Source organism: Lacerta agilis, chromosome 12, assembly GCF_009819535.1.
Source record: "Lacerta agilis isolate rLacAgi1 chromosome 12, rLacAgi1.pri, whole genome shotgun sequence".
NCBI classification, from domain to species: domain Eukaryota; kingdom Metazoa; phylum Chordata; class Lepidosauria; order Squamata; family Lacertidae; genus Lacerta; species Lacerta agilis.
The window spans coordinates 17,071,340-17,097,999 of NC_046323.1; the positions used below are offsets into that span (position 1 = coordinate 17,071,340).

Consider the following 26,660-nt stretch of genomic DNA (forward strand, 5'->3'; position numbering starts at 1 on the left):
AACAAATTGTGTGAACAATAATTTGCAAATTTTTGGCACTGAGGCATACTTGGAAGACAGGGTGTAAGTAAACTATCCCCTTTTTTTAAAGCTGCCTTTGATGTCAGCTGTGGAAATTTAGGTGTCATATCATGTAGACAAGATAATCTGTATCTTGTACCCTTACAATGACAGTGTATACAATTTGCAAAGCAGGTAGAGGTGGCAGATTTTGTCATCCATAACCCGTGTGTGAAAGCTAACAATAACTTGAACTTCTTGGAGTAGGTGATAAGAGTTAAAGTGTGGTTTTACTTAAAGGATGTCCTATTCAGTCATGTTGCTTCCTTCTAGTTATTCAGTCATGTTGCTTCCTTCTGAGTTGTGAGTTGTCTAATCTGAAGTCCTTTCCAGACTTTTGCTGAAGACAAGGAGTGGGAATCAGCTCATACCCACTTTTCCACATCTTTATCTGAAGCTCATAACGGAGACTGTGTGGGGGCTGCGTTTAGATTTTCAGATGAATGTGGAGAAGTCAAAAGGTGGTATCGTGGGTGAGAAAAGAGGTAGAATGCTTGATTCTTGGGTGTGATGCACAAGCTGCAAAAAGCACGAGATAATTCTCAGATGTGGCCTGTGCTAGTATACTCTCGTCTCTGTGATCCTTTATCTCATTTTATATCCTGCCTTTCTCCAGACTTGAAGCAAGGAATGTGCTTTGAACATCCTTAGACTGCAGTTCTGTACTCAGGCGGCATAAAATGATGGGATCTAAAGAAACATGATATTTAGAAGGCCCCTTCAAATATGTTTTTCTCAAACAGCACGACCTCTTTCTATGCTGCATGGAAAAATTCTAGTGAAGCTGGTGGACATTTGAAACGGAAATTGGGCTATGTCGTGACGAGAAGGGTGCTCAAAAGTTCCAGGGGAAGAGTGCAGCCCTCTTCCAAACATCAAAGCATTTGTTTGTATCGTAATCATTAACTGTGTGCAGGTCAATGAATAGTTCATACGCTTTGTCTGCAGATGTTCCCAGGTTCAATCCTTGGCATCTCCAGTTAGGATTGGGAAAGACTTCTGTCTGAGGTATTAGAGAACTGCTGGCTGCACAAAAGTGCACACAGTGCTAACCTAGATAGATAAATGGTTTAATAAAATTCAGCTGTTAGGAATCTCACTAGACACCCCATACGGCTTTATCAAAAAATTCTGCATTTGAGATAATGAAACGCAGATTGTTAGACAACAAACTCCAAGTACTTAGTAGCCAAATCAGGAATAGTGTATGTGCAAGTCTGGGTTTGGTGCGAGGGGGACAGCCAGTGGCGTCTTACCTCTCCCTTTTGACCAACCCGAATCAACACAGGGCCTATATGCTAGCGAGACGGAATGTGCTATCCTCGGCAATGCGACACGGGAAATTATAGAAAATACCACTCGTAGAGAGGCTATGCCCCTGTGGACAGAGACAAGTGGAATCAGGCGTGCAAGTTATTTTGCACTGCCCCAGTATCAAGACAATTTGATCTAAGTTTATCAATCGGTTGTTAGTAGGGAGTGGTATTCAGACAAATGTAAGGTAGACTTTCTTATGTTCACTCAGGAATGGGGATAAGATGGAGCTAGTAGCCAGGTTTCTGAAACACGCAGTGAGGATTTGTGAATGCTAAACAACACTAATTTAAGAGCTAGAATTAAATTTAAAAAATTGTCCAGTAGCACCTTAGAGACCAACTAAGCTTGTTCTTGGTATAAGCTTTCGTGAACAAACTTACCGGTAGTTGGTCTGTAAGGTGCTACTGGACAATTGTTTATTTATTTTTTATTTCTTTCGACTGTGTCAGACCAACACAGCTAGCTACCTACCTGAATTAAGAGCTAGATGCAGGGTTTTTCTTTTTCTTTTTGGGGTGAATGTGTGTGTTGAACCGTACTGGGATTTTGTACATATCCCAATAAAGATTTGAGAATCTGATTTGTTACAAATCGATGGGATTTAAGCAGGCTAACCAGAATTGCAGACCAATGTTTTCGCATTTACGACACAACATACTTCCTGTATTGAGCTTCATGGGCCTATATAGCTCACATCTTCTCTAAAGACAGCATGAAAAGCTGGTACAGGGGCACCTTCGTTGTTGTTGTTGTTATTCTGTTTCTCTGTAAATTTGAAGCAACTACGAATTTCTTACAGAGTTTTAACTGTGTTGTGTGTCCATGTAATAAATTGTAGCAGTCTGTCTTCAGGATAATCAGTATGTAGAATGACTGCAGCATTTTCAGGTGACCTTTTTCATTCGGCACTTTTTAACAGAAGGAGCCATTTCTCACTCAATGGCCATTGCTTGGCCAATATGGGGGGGGGGGGGTGATGGCAAGTCAGCGAGCATTAGATTTCCCCGGTTAAGCATCATCAAGGGTCGACATCATAATAAGCAATAATACTGGTACTTAGTACAGATAGAATCCTTTCTCTTGTTTCGAGGACTGAAGGGCAATCTTTAGTGGCTTGCCTAAGGAAAGGAAATGTAGCAAATTGGATATGGGGGTGGGAATATAATCTGATTCTCCCTCTGCTTTATCCAGTGATTCATGCTACCTTAACATTCTAGATATATATATATATTGAGCCAGGATTGAATTTGGTTGGCAATTCTCACTTTTCATTGTTTCTAACGAGGTACAGTATGTTAGAGTGATATTGACTTGTATCTCTCCCAAGTGCAGATCATTGTACTTGCAATAATTTTAAAGACAAGGAACATGCATTTAAGAGCAAAACCTGCAATCTGCACCTTTGTGAGTAGCCAAACACCCACTACTTTTCACAGAGGCCGGGAATAGGTCTCTTAGGATGAGGCCTTTAACCCATTTGCTCTTGCAGTGCCCCACAGCTTGAACAGAGCTGTACTAATACCCTGTAATTTTCTTTAAAGTGGTACTCATTTCCCACACAAAGGGACGCAAGAGTATTTTTGCTTCCAAGAAAGTAATGCAATAAGGTTCCACTGGAGCATTTGCAGCAAGAAAAATAACAGCGAATAGTCAACTGTACTAGACATGTGGGAGCTCTTTATCCAACCTGTGCCATATTGCCATTTTTCTGTTCACATATTTAAAATGGGTCTGGATATAGAATAATGTTTGACTTACAGCTTGCTAACAGCTCACACCTCAGAAGCTTATTGATACAGTGCGTTTACTTCATATTAGCATCACAAAACCAAAAAAGCAATAATTGAGAAGGTGGTTTTGGATGTGATATGACTTGTCAGGGGTTGGCAACCTGTGGCCCACGGGGGTCGTTTAAATGGCCCCCGAGCCGCCCCAAACTGAGCCGCCCGCCTGCCGAGTCCCCGTGCGCTGCACTAAACCGGCGCAGCATGGAGCAGGGACTCGCTTCAGCAGCGCCAGAAATCACTTCTGCACAGATGCGATCCGGCCCACGGAGCGATCTCCGCGGGAGTGAACTGGCCCAGGCGAGGTAAACCTTGCCGACCCCTGGACTAGATTATGCATCCTATTGGAGGAGGATGGTTACGATTTCATGACTTACCAATATTTATAAAAGTACAGATCTTATTTAATGATTGCTACTGTGATACCCACTGAAAGCCATACTGCTGGTGTGTGGGTGGGTGTAAACAAACATATACATATTTCAGTTTGTTAATTCACTGGTTGTATAATCTTATATTTACTAAAATAAAACATTAAAAATTAAGCAAAATTACTGTATATGATGTCTTCCCAATATCAGAAGCTCATCTTGTTTTTAATAGCAGCTAAAGTTTCTTTGCTTATGTACAGTGGCATTGGCTGAGATACGTACCTATCATATCTTCGTCATAAAGGGTATTTATTTTGCCAGAGCACGATATTGAGTTGTCTGTTCTCTGTATAATAGCCTTTTGGGCACTTCAAGGCATCATTAAACAGTTCATTAAACAGGGGTGAGTGTACTGATTGCCATGCTATGCATTTTCAGTGGAATTAAAAAAACAGCAACTACCAATCCAAGTGGAAGTTAAATAATTGAATAGACTTATATGAGACCCGTAGACCCATAGACAATGTCAAGAAGGATAGGAGAATAACAGAACAGCAAAAATGTGAAAGGATATAAAATATGCCACTAAGTATATATTTAAAATTCAGCAAATTAATATATATATATATATATATATATTTTAAAAAAAACCAAAGCTGTTGCTTTTTGATGATTTCATAATCTTAGTACTAAAGGTGCAGCACCATTGCCACTGGAGTAAATAAGTTTTGCTCTGGATTTCTGGTAGGGACTGTCTCTGCTGTTAGCAACGTTTGTTTTGTGGAACTGTTGAAAACTGCTCAAGAGACCTTTTAATCTCAGCAGTGCTTTTTGGGGGGATGTGTGTGTGCCAGTTCTCACCAAAGGGTACTGGTACTGCGTACCATTGAGTACCTCGGGGGGGAGCACTGAACCTCAGTGTCATCAGCAACACAAAGAGAGTAAGGCCTCAAGATGACTATTAGCCTTCTAAAAAGATCTCTTCTAGACCAGTGTTTTATTGCAGATGTAGTAGTACCTCAAGGGTGGATTTATTCTGCTTTAATAGTTGTGTTGTGACGCTTCCCCAATGCTATCAGATTATTGTTGTCCGGAGGGGCTAGGGCACAAAAAATAAGCAAGGGGGGGAGGGGATGACCGTAATATGGTATGAAAAGGTAGAGGATGTTAGCAGGAATAATAATAATAATAATAATAATAATAATAATAATAATAATAATAATAATAATTTTATTTATACCCCGCCCTTCCCAGCCAAAAACCGGGCTCAGGGCGGCTAACACTAATTAAAATCACAGCAAAAACATAAACACAATCAATTTAAAATAACAGATTAAAATACAAATTTAAAAATTCAATATTAAAACTGCAGTCTCATTTTCAAATAACCCACCAATAAAAGAATGAAGCATAAATATCAAACAGAAACCAACCCAAAGGCCAGGTGGAACAGCTCCGTCTTGCAGGCCCTGCGGAAAGATGCCAAATCCCGCAGCGCCCTGGTCTCTTGTAATAGACTGTTCCACCAAGTCGGGGCCAATACTGAGAAGGCCCTGGCCCTAGTTGAGGCCAACCTAGCATCTTTGTTGCTCGGGACCTCCAAAAGATTATTATTTGAGGACCTTAAGGTCCTACACGGGACATACCAGGAGAGGCGGTCCCTTAGGTACGAGGGTCCTAAGCCGCAGTAACAGGATATGCCCTGCTTGGAAATGAAGCTGTATAACTGACCCAAAATGTTTGCAGGCACAAACATTATTGGAAGTGGAATCGTGTCTTGACTACCCCAATAACAGAAATAATCATGAATGCACAATAAAAATGCATCTTTTGAAACCTGAGTTGCATTAAGATAAATGCTCTTAAACTGATGACTAATTGTCCATTTTGTGAGCGCCAGTTAGCCAGGTTGGGAAAGGACATAAGCACACTGCAGTGATGTTCACTTGGACTTCCATGTCTTGCTGTCTTCAGATTCCATGTCTTACTACCTGATTTGGCTGGGAAAAAATGCTCCTTCTGAATTAGGTTGGAAAAACAAACAAACCAACCAAGGTGACTATCAATACAGTCTTGAATATTTTGCTGACCAAGGGTCTTTCAAAGAAATCGTATTAGTCCGACTTGAAAAAGGCACAAACACAGAACTCTACTCTGCTTCCTCCATAGCATTCACGTAACAGAAAGCTCTGCGATGATTCATTGGGTCTAAAGAGCATTTGCTGAGATCTGTATAGAATCCTTTCTTGTGAGGTCTGGTACATAGCTTATCCATGGACCAGCTACTTCTAAGTACAAAACAATAGTCACTGTATAGGGCATGCAGGGGCTACATGCTCCATGGGGCCCTAAAACCCACACCTCTTGTTAAAAGAGCATATACAATACTTTTATCATACTTAGCAGTAATACAATAAGTTTGGTTGGTTTTTTTTTATTTCTGCATTGATGAATTTGCAAGAAACATTTTTCCCTTTGCCATTTGAGTTGAAAAGTTGTGAAATTTATTCGAAAAGGTTTACAATGACTGGTGTTAAAAAACACACCTTCTAATGTAACATTGTGTAAATTAATATATAAAGATGCATCTACAATTTATATGTATTCTGAAGATGTGTGTTAATATTTTACTTAATTTCTTCTCATAAGGTTTAATCTCTGATCAGAAGGTATGTAATTGGATGCTGGTGTATATCGGATTAAATTGTGAGGGCTCCTCAAATGTATTTTGCAGCAGAAAGACAACCAACAAATTTGGTTGAAAATACGAACATTTACAACGCTAAGTAATTGTTTGGTATAGACTTGGTATGTTATCCAGGAGCAATTGGCTCTACCGGCAAGTGATCAAGGGCCCCTCTTGATCAAGTGTAATAGATTTCAAGAGGGATTGTTCAGATTGGATTATGGCACACATTCTTCTAAGGTGTGGGCATCTGTTCCCGCTGAGTATTCTGTCTTGCCAAGAGTTCAGATTAGACAGATTTGCAGGTCCGGACTCTGACGAGACTGCAGCTTTACCTTCAACTGCCATAAATATACTGGACAGATGAAGGTCACGGTCATTAAGAGTCATTTCTACCCAAGTCTTGACCTGCATTTGTGTGATGTCCTTCGTATTATGAAGCAGTGTTGAAATCGTTGTATGCTAACAATAAGCACCTAATTGTTCTTTAGGACAAGAGCACACTATCTTTGTTAACTTCCCAGCTGGTTAACAACCCTCCCCTCCCTACTCCCCTCTCTGTTGCAGACCAAACTCTCTCATTCTGTATGCTTTTGGTTCCAGTCCATCTCTTTAAAGTCAAGATACAGGCATGCCCCGGAAATATTGCGTGTTTAGTTCCGGACCGCTGCAATAAAACGAATATCACAATAAAGCAGGGTGGATTTGATTTAAATCAAATCGATTTAAATCACGATTTAAACCATTAGTTGGTAAGACTTGATTTAAAGCATTTTTTTTAACAGAAAGACTCATTCCTGCTCGTATCATCTTAATATTTTCAACCAGATGAAGGTTTCATTTTTGGAATAAGAGTAGTTTTTACAGTTATATCAAAAATTACTGATTTGGTTATACTTTTGGAAATACATAGACTGATAATTATGAAAACATTGTGAGGTTTAATAAGTTAACTGATTATATTTGGACGGCATTTCTTCTGTACTTTATTGGAAGGAGAAAAATAATCATTTCCTTAATTTAAACATTTTATTTAACTAAAACAATAACATTATAGCATATGTATCCATGTTTGTTAACTGATGTATAGTTAAACAATTTTTTTAAAAAACAACAACAACCTTAGACTGAGTTTTAGCACACATGAAAAACTTTAAACAAATGCTTATTTCCTGATGAATAGCCTTTGGACTATAATGTAACTTAAGTGGAAAACTATATTTGGAAAGATTTTTTCCTCCAAAAGCATTTTATTTTAAAAATACAATTTAAATTTTAAGAAAAAATCATTGATTTTTATCCACTCTGCAATAAAGCAAGTCACACTCTTCTTCTTTTGTTTCCCAGTGCATATAAAAGTGATGTTTACACTGTACTGTAGTCTAATAAGCCAGGTCTCTCCCCCCCCCCCCGGCTGCAGGGGCAGGAAGGGGGAAACCCGGTTCCAGCCCTAGTCAGCTCCACTCCCAAGGCCAGAAGAGGGGCAGCTGTGGGAGTTTCCTTCCTTCCGGTCTAAGTTATTTTAGTGGTTTAAACTGTTGCGGTCTCTGTTTTGAATTGTTTTATCTGATTTGCTGTGCTTGCCAGTAGAACGTTTTAGACTGCTTTTTTATTTTCTGGAATTGTAATGATATGGTTTCAGTAGTTGTAGTTTATAGTTTTCGTCGCAGACATGAGCCACTTTTAAGGCTTGACCTTAATGGCATAGAAATACTGCAAATTAATCTCTGTGCATGCATATTATTATTATTATTATTATTATTATTATTATTACTCAGCCACTCTGGGCGGCTCCCAACAGAAATAATAATAATAATAATAATAATAATAATAATAATAATAATAATAATAATAATAAAACGATAAAATACCAGACATTAAAAACTTCCCTAAACAGGGCTGCCTTGTTCAGATGTCTTCTAAAAATCAGATAGTTGTTTATTTCCTTGACATCTGATGGGAGGGCATTCCACCGGGCGGGCGCCACTACCGAGAAGGCCCTCTGTCTGCAGTGGTCCATTTCCCTAGTACTCAAAGTTTTTCAAAGTGTGGTAGTATTTTTTTAAAAAAAATATTTCTGTGCTGCCATATCAGGGCTATTTACAATGTCACAGCATAAAACACCATTTAAAAAATACAGATAAACATTACGGCTAATCAAGTTAAAAATTAAGTACCGTAGTTGAAAAGGCCTATTAGCTCTTCCAGCAGCAAAGGCTGTATGCTTATTTTTCTTCAGGCTCTAAGGGATAATATTCTCTTGGTTCATCTAGAATTCATTTGGGAAGTGAACATGACGTCTAACAATGCTTTTCACTTTTTTTAAACCCCCCCTCCAAGTTTTCTGATTGTGTGTTTCCCCCCCCCCATTCTGTACTGTACTTCAGATACTGTACTTGGATTTCCAGAGGTTACCGAAGCACTAGTACATAGTGTGTTAGACCTCTAATTATACCTTTCATACTCCATTTAGCAAATTAGTAAACATGACATAATCTGTCACTTCTCTTTGACACCCCAGAGACTCTCTAGCTGTTGTAACCTTGTCCTTTTCAAGATGGCGTCTCCTGTTGTTGTGAAGCACAGTATTGGGCTTCCAGTTCAGCAGCCACCTGAGGTTATTGTCATTATGACATTAGAGTGCAAGTCCTGTGCGTGAATCTTCCACATAAAAAGTTCAAGGGAGAGCCAGCTTCCATTAAGGAATGACCTACCTTGGATGAAGATGGTGAGGGTGAGAATGATTAATTTTTTATATTGCCCTTCATCCAAAGATCGCAGGGCGGTTCACAACATAAAAATGCAAATTGAGAACACAAAATGCACAATAAAAATACCAAACCAAAATATAGTCAGTCCCCTGTGAGTACTCATTATTGAGCAACGAATTGTAACTGGCAAGGATTTGTCACCATGCTAGCTGATAACGGCCAATTTAAAAGTTCACTTTACCGAGTGAAAATTGTGGTTTTAGGTGAAAAAATATAATATGACACAGAATAGCGTAATATTCTGCAGCAGGGTGCCAGTCCATTTATCCTCCTTGCTCTGGTGCTGGGGACAAGACCCAAATCAGGGATATCACTTTAGTTTCCATCGACACTTTGCCGTCTTTTATTCCCTCCAATTGCTTTATCATACAAAGGGCTTGTCTATTTGGACACAGATGCCAAGGGAGCATTAATGTTCCCTTACTAGGAGCCTGAGATTTATCAAAAGAGCCCTGGGTTTCCCTGGTTGATGTAACACTGGACCAACATTTTGGGGCATTAGAGAAGAAGTTGGCCTATGTATTATGCTTAGCATGTTGCTTCAGCTGCTGCTGCTGCTGTAGTAGCACAACCCTCTGTTTATACCAGTATAGTTAAAAAGGCACTTAAGGCCATGCTGCTAGTCTTTCATCAATAGAAAATGGCAGAGTCCCATTTTGTGGAATGGTTCCAATTATTTTTATTATCAAAATTGCTACTGAATGTGAGTTATTAATATAGCCAAGGCTCCACAATGCTTGTCGATTGCCCTGTAATTATTACTATTATAACGCATAGTGTTCTCAGTCCAGAATCGAGTTATGTTGGGTTGAACGCTTTGTGAACTTACACAAACATCTTGCATCTTAAATGTGTAGCATGTTGATGCAGTAAACAAATAGACTATATTTCAGAGTGCGTTGAGTTGAGGGGAAATTTGTTTTTCTTCCATTCATTATTTTATGAGCTATGGCGAATGTGCATTAGGAAGAATTTTTTTTCCAATTACAGGACAGAATGAAAAACAATAATTACTTTTGAGGGGTACCCCTTATCATTGTCTTAAGTTAGAATTTCACATAGTATTGTTGCCTCTCTTTCACTTTAAGTCTTCCCCAAAGTGTTAGAGCTGATAATGAGCTAAACTTTTTCTTCTACAGTGGTACCTCTCGTTATAAACTTAATTTATTCCGGAGGTCCATTCTTAAGCTGAAGCCAGATACAATGTTACTGTTCTCCTGTCACAGGGGAGAGAAACGGACTTCCTCTTTGACGTTTCTCCCCTAAAGCCAATTAAGCAAATTTTGACTTCCAATTAAACTCCGTACTTACAGCTTACGGGTTTCTTCTTATTTTAGTCCGAATGAGAAAGAACGGGGCACTCAAGTGTCGTCGTCGGCCGCCGCTTGGTTTCCCCCCGGTTGGGGACAGCCTCCACAGCCCCGCGCCATTACCCGTTCACTCGGGACTCCCTCTTACGAGGGAATCCCGAGAGAAACCGTTCTTATTCTGAGGCTAATGGGGCCTCCTGCTGAGCATGCGCCTCCGGCACACGATTTCCATTCGCATCCTAGGGCAAAGTTCGCAACCAGGAGCAGCTACTTCCAGGTTAGCAGAGTTCATAACCCGAAGCATTCGTAACCTGAAGTGTTCGTAACCAGAGGTACCACTGTATGTGGAAAGACTTGGTTAGAATGAAAAATGCACATACATTTTGCCAGGAATATCCATGAGCAGAAAAATAGCTTTCCTCCTGCTTCTGCTTACTGATCTTTGTTACGAAAGCTTTATGAGTTTGGCATTCCATTATCACATCCTGCACGGGTGCTTTTGTACTAGATGAACCTTTCACGGGACATGAATATTACCTGTGGGTTTGACCCCTTTCCAAAGCTTTCAACTTACTCTGATCCTGGAATACACTGGACCACTATCCAAATTTTAATATAACCCTTCCACAGCCTTTCCTCTTCCTTTTGGCAGATAGCTGCACACACTGTTACTAGCCCATTGGTGCATACAAACTGGTGTAAGTCATTCCTGGCACATCCACAGCCTGAAAAGAGGCATAAAACAACTCCTTTCTTCCAGTGTACAAAAACTTTCTTGCCAGGGTGCCTGGAGGCATTTCTTGATTACCAGAGGCAAATAGGCTACTTAGAAGTCTCTGCCCTGAAAGATACCCGAAACTACTTTAATATGGGTGCAATGTATTCTGTACTTTTATGGTGATAATCCATAAGTACAGTAGAGTGCTGTGTAATAAGATACTGGTGCAATAAGATGTGGAAGCATTAATAGGTGGGGTTTTTGTCTTTAAACTCCAGTTTGGAATACAGTGGTACCTCTGATTACGAACTTCATTCGTTCTGGAGGTCCGTCCTTAACCTGAAACCGTTCTTAACCTGAGGTAGCTACCACTTTAGCTAATGGGGCCTCCCACTGCCACCGTGCGATTTCTGTTCTCGTCCTGAGGTAAAGTTCTTAACCCGAGGTACTACTTCCGGGTTAGCGGAGTCTGTAACCCGAAGTGTTTGTAATCCGAAGTGTTTGTAACCCGAGGTACCACTGTAAATGTTATTTTCTGGCCCAATCATATTTCACATTTTCCCCAAAACTTTACATTAACCAGTGTGACCCACCAAGTCAAAGTCAAGGGACACTGGTGTGATCTGCAAGTTGAAAAGTTTACTGTGCAGTTCCAGTGACCTGCTGATTTGAGTATGTCCAGTTTTTCTAGGTGATCTCTGAAAGGGCCCTCTCCACTTTTAACCTTGATGAATCGGTGGGATTTCTGTGTTACATTGGTAACATGATAATTGTTTCTCTTCTCGGCAAAGACTTGAGACAAATTAGGTATTTCGTGCGCTTATTTTCTCCGCCTTATTTGTTGCAAGTCGTCCGTGCAACCTAGGAATTATAGTGGTTTGTTCTGTCCTTCAATCAATGTTTCGTTTTAATTTAACACACATTGCGTTTTGCCTTCCAAATTGTGGGCATGATTCGGGCAAAGGGAAGTGGTTTTAAGTCCCATTGATTTCAGAAAAGCAATAAAGCACGTGATTGTGCCTTTTATGCATAATACTGATTCTGGCAGTGAATGTTCCTCTGTACACTTTTATTTCCCGTAACCTTCTTTTTTGTCTTAGATCACCAAACTCCTTTTGATTGTGCTACTTTGGTCTCTTTATGCGCCTCCTACCGTTTAGTTAAGAAACTTTCCTCTCAGAACAACTGTGTTGGATCTGCATTAAGCATATGTATGATTTTTCTAGTTCAACCTCTTCACTGACACTCACTTTCTTTTTCCCTACAGGGTACATACCCAGTTACTTAGACAAGGACGAGCTATGTGTTGTTTGTGGTGACAAAGCTACGGGGTATCACTATCGCTGCATTACTTGTGAAGGTTGCAAGGTAAGTCTATAGCAAGAATTACTATATGATCGTGACCAAGTAAAGAGCTAAAATAAGGCAAATTCATATGATTTAAATTATAATTTGTAAAGGATAAGGCTATGGCTATCAGTCATGATTCAGTTTTAGTAACTAGGGGGATATGACAGCTTATCAATTACAATTTGATCCAAATGCTTGCACTAAATTAACTTTATATGGATTAATCCAGATTTGACGATAGAGGGGCAGTCTTTTTTGTGGAAGACATGTGTTGGATGTTGGATATATGCTAATAGCCTCAGGTGGGTTTTTTTTTGGGGGGGGGGGTCATTTCCTATTTTAAATCTTAAATATCCATTTCCAATGAGTGGCTGGCACCTATTTATGGCCCATCTGCTTTGAGTTCTTTGGGACGCGGGTGGCGCTGTGGGTTAAACCACAGAGCCTAGGGCTTGCCGATCAGAAGGCCGGCAGTTCAAATCCCCGCGACAAGGTGAGCTCCCGTTGTTCGGTCCCAGCTCCTGCCCACCTAGCATTTTGATAGCACGTCAAGTGCAAGTAGATAAATAGGTATCGTTCCGGCAAGAAGGTAAACGGCGTTTCCGTGTGCTGCTCTGGTTAGCCAGAAGTAGCTTAGTCATGCTGGCCACATGACCTGGAAAAACTGTCTGTGGACAAACGTCAGCTTGCTCGGCCAGTAAAGTGAGATGAGCGTCGCAACCCCAGAGTCGTTCGTGACTGGACTTAACTGTCAGGGGTTCTTTAGCTTTACCTTTATGGTGTAATTTGGCCCCAATGTTGTGATCAGGTGTGGAATGAACTGTGCATTTCTTTGTTTTTGTACAGCACTGGGTGAGTAAGAATACCTTTACCTTTACCTTTAAATTGTTGGATCCTTGCAAAATGCTAAACCAAAGCTGTTGCTTATACATGTTTAGTGGATCTTTGTAACGTAAAAGATCAGGAACTCAGAGAGTTGTGGAATAGGGAATTACGATTGCACCAAAGAGCCCAAAGAATAGAGAATTGCTTAAGAATCTATATGGAATGTTTCCTTAGACTTGAAATTGAGACTGATACAGAAAAAAATAGTATTTTGAGTATATTGGACTCCACAGTGCTTGTACAAGAAGGCACTGTCCAGTACAGATAGCTGTTGGAGGTACCGTATGATGCTAAGAATGCCTCGTTGTGTGGGCTTGTCCAGTGATATATTCTTTTTGGGCCGCAGTTGTTATTCACTTCAATTTTATATTGGCGAAGTCTTTGCTATTTGCATGTCCAGGTGCTTTTTATATTATATTCCTCAAGTATGGGGATTAGTGGTTGCTATGAGATTTATACTTCAAGCCTGGAAGGGTAAATATCCACCTTTGATTACACAGTGGTCTGCGGATCTCAGGCCATTCATTTGACTACATTTAAACATATTTCGTATAGGCATCAATTTTCATGTGGACACCTATTTTGGACTTTGGGAGGGCTTGTATTAACATATATGTTTAACTTAAGATGCATGTAATGATGGCTACTGCATCTGTAATATGAAGTGATGGTGGTTTTTATGGTACTACTAGTAGTATTCATATGTTATTGTATTTTCCTCCCTTCCTTCCCTTTAATATTTCCCCCCTTCCTTTTGTTTGTTAAATTTGCAAATGGGAAATTTGATTAAGGAAACGATGGCTATAGATTACTTCCAGTATCTGTGGGAGACTGCTATTGCTTTGGGTTTCCCATAGGCACCTGGTTGGCTACTGGGAGAACAAAATGGGAGACTAGGTGGGTAACTGATCTGATCCAGGAGAGTTCCTCCTGTGTCCTTAATTTAATTTCATAATGTATCTTGTTCTTTGTCTGGCAATAAACACTCCAACATATCTAAATCAAGATTCGGTTATAAGTAAGCAAGCAATCTCGGTGCTAGTTTGCATTCTTTTTTCCCCCCCACATAGGGTTTTTTCCGAAGAACTATTCAGAAAAACCTTCATCCAGCTTACTCCTGTAAATATGAAGGAAAATGTGTGATAGACAAAGTCACAAGAAACCAGTGCCAGGAATGTCGCTTCAAGAAATGCATCTACGTTGGCATGGCAACAGATTGTAAGCTTCTTTATTTTACTGTGCTGTTTGTTTGCATTAGGTATGTTTATTTCACTACAACGTAATCATCACTGTTTGTTGGGTGCCTGGTTTCCCCCTCCCCTCATTTTTTAAAAAATTATATAATTATATGCTGGTTGAGAATATTGGTTGTTATGCCCAGCTAATTTTTCCATAAAGCTTTAATTTTCTGTCTACTGTTGAAAAAGCCATGCTTTCCCCTGGCACTGGTGAATTTGTATGTTAGTAAGGAGATGAACAATTTCTATCTCTGGAGTGTGTGTGTGTGTTATGGAGCTGTATCACGCAGGGGACAGGAATTTATCATGCTTAAAGATTTGGAAGAATGGGAAGTTGGATGCTGTTGTTGCGTGAGTCATCCTGCAGTTGTTTGTTTTATTTTTAGCCAGAAAGAAAAGGAGCGCTACACTACTTCTAAAGAACTACAGCATATGGCTGCAAGATTAACCCTTAGTGAAGACTTGAAGTAGCATAAGTGGAGTAACTCCAAATGGAAATCCAAAGTGCTAGTGTTGATAGTTGTTTCTAACTATCAACAGGGGGTGGGGGTAGAAGGAGCCCATTTTATAAAACAGGAAAGTAAAGGAGTATAGAAAGTTGCATCCCTTGGATTATGCCGAAATGTCAAAACTGACCGGAAAGCTCAGGAACCAAGAGGACCAAAACTTTAATAAAGAATGGGGGGGGGAATTATAATTTACTCGAGAGACCACTGTAAACAGATTAAAACATTAGCAGGGTTGCAATAACACGTGCAATTTAGAAAATACTATGGACAAAATGGAGAGACATAAAATTTGGATGATGAAATAATATGCAGTTGAAGAGGTTGACAATAGGACCCATGGAGGGGAAGGTGGGGAGTCTAGGGATTCTGAGAAATCTCTAAATATGAATACGTATTTTGTATTGTTATAATTCTACACTTGTAAAATCAAATAAAAATTATTTTTGGGGGGGAAAGAAAGTTGCATCCCACCAGGCTCATCCGTATTGTCCACTCTGACTGACAATGGTTGTCTGGGGTCCCATACAAAAGGCTTCCCCATCACTTCTAACTTGGCCCTTTTAATGCTCGAGGTTGAACCTGGGACCTTCTGCCCCTCCCTCCTTATAGCTCTTTGTACCCAATGGAACTTTGGGCTTGTGCTTGTCAAAAAAAAACATCCTAAATGTCACAGTGCTTTTGATGCCAATGAGTTTCCTCCTTCCTCCAAGCCGTTTGTGATATGGCAAGTCTCCTTGGTTTCCAAAGCAGTGGGCATGGAGACTGTTTTTTGATAAAAACCAAGCCCAAACTTCATTTTTTGGGGGGGAGGTCCTTTCCACCCCGTTCCTTTCTAATCCCACCCATGTGACTAGTGATAGCAATTAGTTATGGTTCACTGTCGCAGATTTCCCTGAATTATTTATTGCCGTCAGTCCGTTGACCATTATCTTCCTGATCAACTAAATTGCCAGTTAGTACTTGCTCTCTGGGACAGAGCAACAGGAGCTCACCCTGTTGTGCGGATTTGAACCGCCAACCTTCTGATCGGCAAGCCTAAGAGGCTCAGTGGTTTAGACCACAGCGCCACCCACATCCCTGGAGATCCTGCCTACCTAGCAGGTGCAAGTAGATAAATAGGTACCACTGCGGCGGAAAGGTAAACAGCGTATCTGTGCGCTCTGGTTTCCGTCACCGTGTCCCATTGCTCCAGAAGTGGTTTAGTCATGCTGGTCACATGACCCGGAAAGCTGTCTGTGGACAAACGGCGGCTCCCTCAGCCTGAAAGCGAGATGAGCTACGCAACTCCATAGTCTCCTTTGACTGGACTTAACCGTCCAGGAGTCCTTTACCTTTACCTTACCTGCTGTCATTCTGTGCGGCAGTCAAACGAACATGACAGCCCGAGTATCTTCTCCATCTAAATATAGCCTCTGTAAAGTTGAGGACTACATTACATAAAACAGAAGTGACAGTTGAACTGCTGCTGCAACCAATAGCATGTCAATTATGGATAAACTCTGCTCTCACTCTGCTCTCTTGGATAATATAACGTGCAAAAATGAAACTACCTAGGTAAGCCAGGCAAATAGTATGCAGTCTCTATAACCAGCCACTTATAACTGAGCCGTCTTCACTCCATTGTGAAGGCTCGACATCAGGCGCAAGACTAGAGACTACCGTTGAGAGGATACTATGATGTTTTCCCTAGATGGGAGGATATTTAGTTGCTGGAACCACTGTAGTTTTCCCTGATCCCTTGCAATTAGCACTATGCTCCCTGCTCACACAGGAAACACGTAATTTTAGGGCACATGCAGACTTCTGGGAGAACCAGGCTTCTTTACAACAACATGGACATTAAAACATGCTTAACTGCTTGTGCTGAGAACAGGACCAAGAAGAAGGCTCATAGTTTTGTAGTGCTTTGTAAGAGGCATTTTGTTGTCGATTTCAGTTATTTGGAATTGGCTCAATTGGCGGAGGGTGTGCACGGTTGCGTGAGTGAAAGTGACAAATAGATTTTGCACAGGTAGATCAAACTTCTTTTCGGCTCCCAAGATAGATAGCCCTAATCCCCCCAAAACCAGATTACGCATTTCCAAGAAGTGTTCACAATCCGTTTTTCCTCTAATATGTCCTTTCCTTGTTATAGTGGTGTTGGATGACAGCAAGCGACTAGCAAAAAGAAAACTGATAGAGGAGAATCGAGAGAAGAGACGCCGGGAAGAGTTACAGAAAACCATTGGGATGAAACCTGAGCCAACAGATGAAGAGTGGGAGCTTATCAAAATTGTTACGGAAGCACATGTCGCCACCAATGCACAAGGAAGCCATTGGAAACAGAAAAGGAAATTTCTGGTAGGTGACACAGTGGTGTGAGGGGCTCACCAGAACCACTCCTCGCTTGACCTGATTTTTTTTAAGCATCATTTACTTTTTGGTTGACGGACGAATTGGGTGGGAAGCTTTGATCTCTGAAGTTCTTTGCTTTTTAGGGCCACTGTGTTTCTGCAACAGGAAGTAAAGAACAAACAAGAGCACAAAAACATATGAAGACAAAGTTGGGTTTCACATGTTTTCTGCAATACGCAAACAAAAATTCTCAATACAGTATAGCGATCCGTGAAACCTGCTGGTGTCACTAGAACTATCCTAGCATGTGGCCTGTTGTTTACCATAGTGTCACTGCGGGTTTTGGTATTCTACCAATTTAGATCAATGGAAGCCAGAAATAGAAGAGAACAGAAAAATATCATTTGAACAGGTTTTACATGCCTGTTCCTTAACTAGAGACATTTTCACATTACAAGGGTCCTTTCTGGGTGAGAAATGCTGTATAATGGCAAATCAGTATAAGAACCAGCAGAGCACGTTGCTTTATAAATAATGAAACTAATATTTAACTGCAGGCGTCTTCAAGAGAGCTGTTCAGGGAAGCTTTTAGTGTTTGATGATGTTTTGTGTTTTTACTATTTTTGGTTGGGAGCTGCCCGGAATGGCTGAGGCAACCCAGTCAGATGGGCAGCATATAAATTATTATTATTATTATTATTATTATTATTATTATTATTATTCACTAGAGGCCCAGATTTGTCTTCTGGGGTTCCCCCCACCCCGCTAACAAACACATACCAGGAAGAGGATATAATCTAATAAGGCAAAGTTGAACCTAAGTATGGGTGGTCTTTATTACTGCTTTGGGAATTTGTTAAAATTGAAAAGTTGGTTATAAATGCCTAACATGAAAAGTAAGGACGATTTCCCTGCATTTATGTGATTCTAATGAGGCGCTGATGTGCTGTGTGCACAGTTTTCCCTGACTTTTGAAGCGAGCGGGAAAGCAGAACTTACCAAACTTGCACTTTTATCGAAAAAATGTGTGAACTGAAACACAGCAATCCTCTGTAATTCGATTTCCCCCAAAAAATTGTAGTTCTCCAGTTCAGCAAACGTGTTAAAAACTGCATTAGGGGTAAAGTGTGCATATAAAGCATAGACTAGTGAAAATAACATACAAAAATGCATTCCATTAGGGTTGTGGGTGGTTGTTTTGTTGCAAAGATGTGTATATTTGACAAAATCGCATAGGAAAAAAATGTGTTTAATGGGAGAAATTCTCAATAAAACACTGAGGATATATTTTTTTAAAATAAAATGGAAAATAATGCGGAGAACTAAAATGAGAGAGCCCAGAATTGCCAGATTCATCCATCCCATCATCATGTGAAGTGAAAACCAGGTGCTGGGTGCTGGCCATGCTCTCAGCATCACATCATAACCCAGTCAGCCCAAGCCCCCCAACATGTCCACACAGGGCATGCTTGCAGAGGAGAAACCTGCCTGTCATGCTTAGGCTTTCCGGTGAGAGGGAACCCTGGAGTCACACAGAGGTTTTGGAAGGCCTCCCCACTGCAGATATGCTCCCAGTTCCTGAAGATTGTAGGGTTAGGAGGCTGTAATGGAAAAAAGCCAAAATACTTCACTGAGCAGTGAGCATGCTGATTCCCTGTGGGAGCAGGGAATAGAAAACTGGGGTGGTGAGATTAGAATGGACTGGCAGGGAACCTGAACATGCTGCAACATTTTGTTGCAGATCCTACAGCCAGGGCTGTCTTAAGGATATCCGACGCTGTGGTTCAAAGATTCCTCTGGTTTCACCTTTTTACAGTGCTGCTGGCAGCTTTGCGGGGCTGGAGGAGGGCGGCAGCGGCCAGAGGGTGGCTCCTCCGGTAGGGAAGAGGCAGAGGCTCCGGGCACAGCACTGCTTCAGGGCAGCGGGCGAGGGCACCACACTCAGCCTCCTCCTCTTCCCAGGCACCTGTGCCGCAGTGGCCGCGGAGGCGCCGGGTGTGGCGCTGCTTCAGCACAGCGGGCGAGGGCAGTGAGCTGATGCTGGGAGGCGCTGCGTCCAGCCTTTGCCTCTTCCCAGGCGCCCTCCCAAACTTGGCATGAATTTGCCGCCCTGGCACCCCGCGCCACTTGCCTCTGTGGGCAAGACGCCCCTGGTAACAGCTATAGAATAGCAGTACCGTTTTGTTTCCTAATACACTTGTACCTCGGCTCCCGAATGCCTTGCAAGTCGGAACGTTTTGGCTCCCGAACGCCACAAATATGGATGTGAGTTTTCTGGTTTGTGAACGTTCTTTGGAACACGACTTCTACACCTTCCGATTGGCTGCAGGAGCTTCCTGCAGCCAATCAGAAGCCGCACCTTGGTTCCTGAACGTTTTGGAAGTCGAACGGACTTCTGGAAAGGATTACATTCGACTTCCGAGGTACCACTGTAGTGGAAATATTTGCGGTTGAAATTTCCGTGTGGAAGTGCCTGGTGTGCTCTGGTCCATGGGGTCATGAAGAGTTGGACATGACTAAACGACTAAACAGCAACAACATGCATTGGGCAAAGCATACAAACGTCAACTCAGTGATAGAATGCATATTTAACGTTAGCCTCTTTGACCTGAATTCCTGAACTTAGCTTCACCCCTCAAACCAAGTGATCAACTGTTGAGAGAATATAACCCATTTTGGTTCCTGTCCTGTCTGTTTTTCTTACCTGTCAGGTTAGCGCAGCTATAGGAATAGCCTTTGGCTATTAGGAACTTTGGTGAAGCCTCACTGTCCCTCTAGCAAACGACAAAAAATTATAGGAAAGGTCAGACAAATTTAATGCCGAAGAACTTCTCTTCCTTTTGCATTTCGGGGGAGGATAAGTTTTCCTAGGTGGGACTGAGAAATGACACTCGCTTTAGGGTTTCAGGGTGAACAGCTAAATGGCTTCCACAAGATTACATAAATAGACAAGAATAAGTAGCTACATTTGCAAAGCACTGAGCTGCCTACACAAATGAGCAGTGGGATGTCAGAAATTCACACGTACAAGAGTTTGTCTTAGACAGTGGCTTCTTTTGAATACAAAATTTTGCTAAATAATAGCTACAGGGCTTTCTTACAAACAAAACAGAAGAAGTGATGGTTTTGAACTGCCAGCGCTCCACAAAAGTTTAAGAAGATTCCATGTCCACTGCAAATAAATTGTCTCCTTACAATGTTTTTCTTTTCTGTTGTTAGCCAGAGGATATTGGACAAGCACCAATAGTAAATGCCCCAGAAGGCGGGAAAGTAGATTTAGAAGCCTTCAGCCAGTTTACAAAAATTATCACACCAGCAATCACAAGAGTGGTGGATTTTGCCAAAAAGTTGCCTATGTTCTGTGAGGTACGGATTTCTTTCCAGTTTAACCCCTCTTTTTTTCTTTCCTTCTCCTTTATTTTTATTTTTATTTTTGCATGTAAATGTGAAATTTGTTTGCCCCCCTAAAAACAGCTTGAGATGGAATTTTATCTTATTTTGAAATAAGAGTTACAACACAGACAACAAAGCATACACACAACACTACAAGAACTAGGAATTAATAAACTTACATACAACTACCTCATTATATAATGCCTTTGAGATATATAGGTACGTATGATTCAGATTTGATCAAAAGATTTGAAGGGCTTCCACCTAGGAAATAAAGAGTAACCATGGTGTGTGTGTGTGTGTGTGTGTGTGTGATGTATCCCTTGCTTTCTGTACATTTTGAGTAAGATTGTATGTAACCATCATCTCCCAAATTTAATTAATTAATTAATTAATTAATTAATTAAGTCCCTGCCTTTAGTCTCCAAGGAGCCCAGGGTGGGAATTTTATTAATGCACTGCTTTTTATATAGTTTCTTTGGAGACTTCCCATTATGTGCTATACACAACTTTGCCCCTGGATACGATTACTTAAGAAGGCCTTTATGCAGAAATACAGAGTCTATAGATTCAAAGTGATCACATAGCATAGCTGGGGGAGCTACCTGTGGCCTAATGTGGCAAAATTCCTGGATGTCATCTGGAATGTATTCCTGAACTCTTACACTGTTTAAGGCACTAACACTGCTCCCATCAAAGGTGAAATCATAAACCAGTCTGACCAGTGTACTAACTACAGCTGGACATATCCATTGAAGTACTGCAGGGGTCATGTCTCAACATACTGAGAACTTTGTATTGTGTGTCCTTTATAGTCTCCTTAGTAGCGCTGATTAATAAAAAGAAAAAGATCTCCAGGTTATATCCAGGAAAAACTCCATTATCTTCCATAGACTCCCCTAAGTCACTTTTCCATGCATATAAATATGATGGATTGTCGTCCAATAATGACATTTGAGGAAATCACAAATAGATGAAACCAGATCTTTAACCAGAGGGATAACTTCACAACATGGATTAATCCAGAGTGCTACGATTGGAAGTGCAGCAAGGAGGAAGATGAGTGCATTTAACCTTTCCCTCAAAAAAACAACAACAATTGTTCCACTGAAAAATCCTCACCCTCATCTCTCAACATTTGGGACTGTTGGGACTGGATAAAGGGAGACTTGCCCCGAGAATGAGCTGCTAGTCCATTTTTTCAGCTTCCAGTTTAAAGCAGAACAAAATTATTGGGTGATGCTAAATCACCCATGTGTGAAAACACCCTCTGTCTCTCTTGACTCTCTCTTGTGTGTCCCTTTATCTGTTCCAGAACATTTTTCAGTTGTTCCTTTCATACACAGATCTCAGATCATCCTTAGCTGTAGTGAAAGAGAGGGAGGATAACACTTCATGCAAATGGCTTCCCTATTCCAAGTGAGTCTGGCCATTCTGGGCCACTTTCGTGTAATTTCCCCGAACAAACGATGTGGCTGGCACAGCTTTCCCGCTGCCCTTAAGCCATTCGATCTGCCCCAATTCACCCTCTTTTGTCCATACTTCACAGCTGACAGCAAAACTCTGCAACTCCATGCAAGTGGCAAAATGAGTCTCAAAGGGAAATGTGCTTGTTTCAAAATTATTAAACTAATCACGTTTATTTTGGATAATTAGAATACATTTTAGCCCGCATTTTCTCTCGCTTCTTTTCTTGCCCCCCCCCCAACCTCTTTTTGGTTATGAAACAACATCACTTCCGATTTGCCCCGACCTGTGTAAACTATTGAAGCTGATGTAGGGAAATCTTGCTGAGTATCATCAGTCACTCTCCCTATGAGCCAAATACTCCACACTTAAAGCCGGCAGCTGAGGTGGAGGAAAGATGACAGTACAATCAAGTGTCAATTTTCCTTTGCAAGCAGACTACATTTTTCAAAAACCGTTCGGCCCCTGGAACATTGCTTTCACTTCTGCTAAGCCATGATCTCTTCGCCCACTCAGAATGTTTTCTTGTCGAGATTAAATGTAATCACTGTGTCAGTACTATAAATAACGACTCCCAACCCCACAGACACACACAGACACACACACATATCTCAACTTGACTTAAAAATAAAATAACTTAATGTGAAGCCAAAATGGAACAGATTTTTGTTTCCATAACTACTTTATGTTATGGACTATGGGTGATTTAATAGTGCTACAGAACTAATAGCAAAATGGCCTCCTACCCTGAAGGGTTCGAATTTATGTTGGCCAACGGGCTGAAGGTTTTGTGGGGGACAAAGATAGTTATAGCAGTGTCTCAAAACAACCTACATAATAATAATAAAAGTAGCAAGCAACATTAAAGCTAATTATAAAAGCAGCAGTAAAACAAGATTTAAAGTGCAAATCCAGAAATGTATATAAAAGACACAAATCCTACCCACCTCACATCAAAGGATGAGCCCAATAAAGAGGCAGACAACATAACTAGTTACCCTCTCAATTAAGGACGAAATGCCTTCCTAAATGCAAATGTTTTTGCCTAGCACCTAAAACCAGACAAAGATGGCACCAGTTGTGCTTCCCGGGGGAGAACGTTCCATAAGTGGGGAACCACCACTGAGAAGGCCATTTCTCATGTCCCTCAGGTGAGGCACACAGAGAAGGACCTCTGGTGATGATCCCAGGTTCCAGCTGGTTTATGTGGGGAGAGGCAGTTGTTGAGGTCTTGAGCCACCTAAGACTTTATGGGTCAAAACCAACATTTTGAATTGGGCTTCAGAGACTAAACGGTAGCTAGCGCAGTTGTGGTATAATATGAATTCTGCTGATTTCTGAATGAGCTGCTGTTTTCAAAAGGAGCCCCCAAGTATGACACATTGCAGTAATATTACTGTAATAAATGATGCTGGTATAATTAACAAATCACTATCATCAGAATAGAAATAATAAATAAAACTGCTTTGAATGTATACCTATCGGTCCTATCCCATCTTGACTCTCCCTTTTCCTCCAGTAATCCCTAAATCTCAGTGAAGGGTGAAAAATGACAATGACTTCTTTGAAGGTGGCATGTGGATGACATTATTAAGAACACTCTCAGCAGGTTTTAGTGATGACTTCAAAGGAAGTGATAAAAGGGAAGGAATGAAAGGAAACTGCATACAGGGGTGGTGCCAATATTTATTTTACTTTTTAGTGTTTGGAGAAGCCCTTTCACTTAAGTGCAGGAAAACTGATTCTCACTTGCCATTCTCCGCAGCTGCCATGTGAAGACCAGATCATCCTTCTGAAAGGTTGTTGCATGGAGATTATGTCCCTCAGAGCAGCAGTTCGCTATGACCCTGAGAGCGAGACTTTGACCCTGAATGGGGAGATGGCGGTGACCAGGGGCCAGCTGAAAAATGGGGGTCTTGGAGTTGTATCGGATGCCATTTTTGACCTGGGCATGTCATTGTCATCATTCAACCTTGATGACACAGAAGTCGCCCTCCTACAGGCGGTACTGCTGATGTCTTCAGGTGAGTGTAAAAATAGTTTAGTAATTTACACTCTGGCCACTACACCACACTGGCTTCCTAGAGTACTTCTCTAGGGAAATAAATATGGGGAGAGCAAAATTAAGCCTAGTGTGCACATATACAGTGGTACCTTGGTTTTTGAACATCTCAGAAGTCGGAACATTTTGGTTTCCGGATGCCGTAAACCCAGAAGTAAATACTTCCATTTTCGAACATGTCTTGGAAGTCAAACATGCCACACAGCTTCTGCTGAGTGCAAGTTCTGGAGGCCTAGCTGTCAGCTGTTTTCGAATGTTTCGGAACTCGAACGGTCTTCCATAATGGTTTATGTCTGAAAACCAAAGTACCACTGTATTGTTTTACCAAAACATATAAGGTAAAATTATCAATTGGCAACTGCTCCCATGTTCTAGCCCTATGTTTTGCCCAAGAGACAACCCACTACCTTACACTGGTTCTCTGAAGCTTCAGGGAAGCTGCGTCAGGCTCGACTTGCATTGGGAGATACTGTGGGAACCTGCCACTGAGCAGTATCAATTTCTTAAAATTTGACTGAGCTCTGCAGAAGGTACTGTTTAAGTAGTCCTGGGTGGATGTAAGGAAATAACTTGTGCCTTTCGTCTAAATTATGCAGATCGTCCGGGTCTTGTCAGCGTCGAGAGAATAGAAAAGTGCCAAGAGGGCTTCCTCCTGGCATTTGAACACTACATTAATTACAGAAAGCATCACATTGCACACTTTTGGCCAAAACTGCTGATGAAAGTGACGGACCTACGAATGATTGGCGCCTGTCATGCTAGCCGCTTCCTGCACATGAAGGTGGAATGCCCAACAGAACTCTTTCCCCCTTTGTTCCTGGAAGTTTTTGAGGATTAAAAAGACTGGAGAGGTTCTCGAAAATCCTATAGCACTACTGGGTGTCTGTCATTTCATTCCATTGCCTAGTATTATTATTTTTTCCTATCTCTCTTTTTTGTCCATTTCCATTTTGTTCCACCTTGTTTTTCGTTTGGAGGATTATTTTTGATAGGCACGATTGATGATCTCCCTTCAATGCGGGTACTTGTGACAATTGCATTTGTGTGTTTGTGGGTGTGGGTGTGTGTCCTTTTGATGTGAATCCTTTGAAAGTTTGACATTGGGAATACAAATGAATCCGTTTCATTCACCAGCATTCAGGTGCTCATAAGCTCACACTCATCACTGCTTGGAGAGAGGTGGGAAAATAAGCTGAACTAGTAGGGAAACAAATACTCAGATCTTTATATTTTTAAATTCTGCCATATTTTGTACAGTATTATCTCACTTTCAGGACACGAGGTATTTGCTACAATCTAGCAAGTGTTAGGCTCACCTAAGTACCAGCTGAAATCGATAGGACGTAACCATGCCTAACTTTCACCTGATTGCAACCATGGTTTTTAGTAGTTCTTAAGAGAGTGCGTCTTAATTTAGCCAAAGACTTCCATAATTGCCATCATTGCTTTGCGATCAGAATGGGTATCTTACAAGTAAATAAATAAAACCTTTTGTATTTTTAAATCCTTTAAAAAAAACAACAAGAAACCCTAATAGGTCAGTGCTCCAAAAAGTGCGGAAAGTCCCTTGTTCGTTTCTATTTCCCATATTTTATTGGGATGTGTGAACGAAAGTCACACCTACTAGAATAAGAACTGACATTTGGAACCTACATTGCCCCAAGTCTTCTAAAACAAGTTTGACTTCATGTTGCTAAATAGGGGAAATTGCTATTCAGTCGTACCTTGGTTTTCGAACAGCTTAGTTCTCGAACGTTTTGGCTCCCGAATGCCGCACACCTGGAAGTGAGTGTTCCGGTTTGCAAACGTTCTTTGGAACCTGAACGTCCAACAGGGCTTCTGCGGCTTCCAATTGAGTGCAGGAAGCTCCTGCAGCCAATTTCTACCCCAGATGGGCGGGGTATAAATAATAAATTATTATTATATTATAATCGGAAACCGTGCCTTGGTTTTCAAATGTTTTCGGAAGTTGAATTGACTTCTGGTACAACTGTATTAATCACCCAGGCTTTTGGGGAGGAGCTGATAGTTTTGGGCTCGATCCATTCATTTCTTAGGAGTGCAGGAACTCTGATAGGCACACCAAAAATGTCCCCCTGTAAAATGTGGATGGGGAACTTGTGGTGGTCCTCCAGAAGACCCTTGGCCATGGTGGCTGGAGCTGATAGGAGTTGGCACCCAGCAGCAAATGGAGGGCACAGCTTCCCCATCGCTGCTGCAAGGGCTACCTCATTAATTTCTATAGATGCAGAAAGCCCATAGGCACACAAAAGATTTGAATTTATGAGCGTGTGTGAGCACTTTCTGCATGTCTGATGACTTCTGTGACTGTGGATTGGGATAATTTAAAGGAAGAGTCATATTTTCTCTGAAAACTCAAGCATATAAAGCAGGGGCAGCCCACA

General features: G+C 41.2%; 1 protein-coding gene across 6 annotated transcripts in view; it reads left to right on the forward strand.

Annotated features, from left to right (window-relative positions):
- THRB (thyroid hormone receptor beta) overlaps positions 1-25,751 on the forward strand; it is a 194,744-nt gene extending 168,993 nt beyond the window's left edge. For 5 of the 6 annotated variants that reach the window (XM_033165175.1, XM_033165178.1, XM_033165177.1 and 2 more), the window contains 6 exons: positions 12,285-12,385; positions 14,323-14,470; positions 17,134-17,339; positions 20,553-20,699; positions 23,959-24,217; positions 24,852-25,751. In XM_033165175.1, the coding sequence (XP_033021066.1) occupies positions 12,285-12,385; positions 14,323-14,470; positions 17,134-17,339; positions 20,553-20,699; positions 23,959-24,217; positions 24,852-25,093 (1,103 nt within the window). In that variant the 3' untranslated portion in view covers positions 25,094-25,751. The remainder of the gene's footprint in view (positions 1-12,284; positions 12,386-14,322; positions 14,471-17,133; positions 17,340-20,552; positions 20,700-23,958; positions 24,218-24,851) is intronic. The other variant, XM_033165179.1, reaches the window with a different exon arrangement.
- The last annotated feature ends 909 nt before the right edge of the window (positions 25,752-26,660 follow it).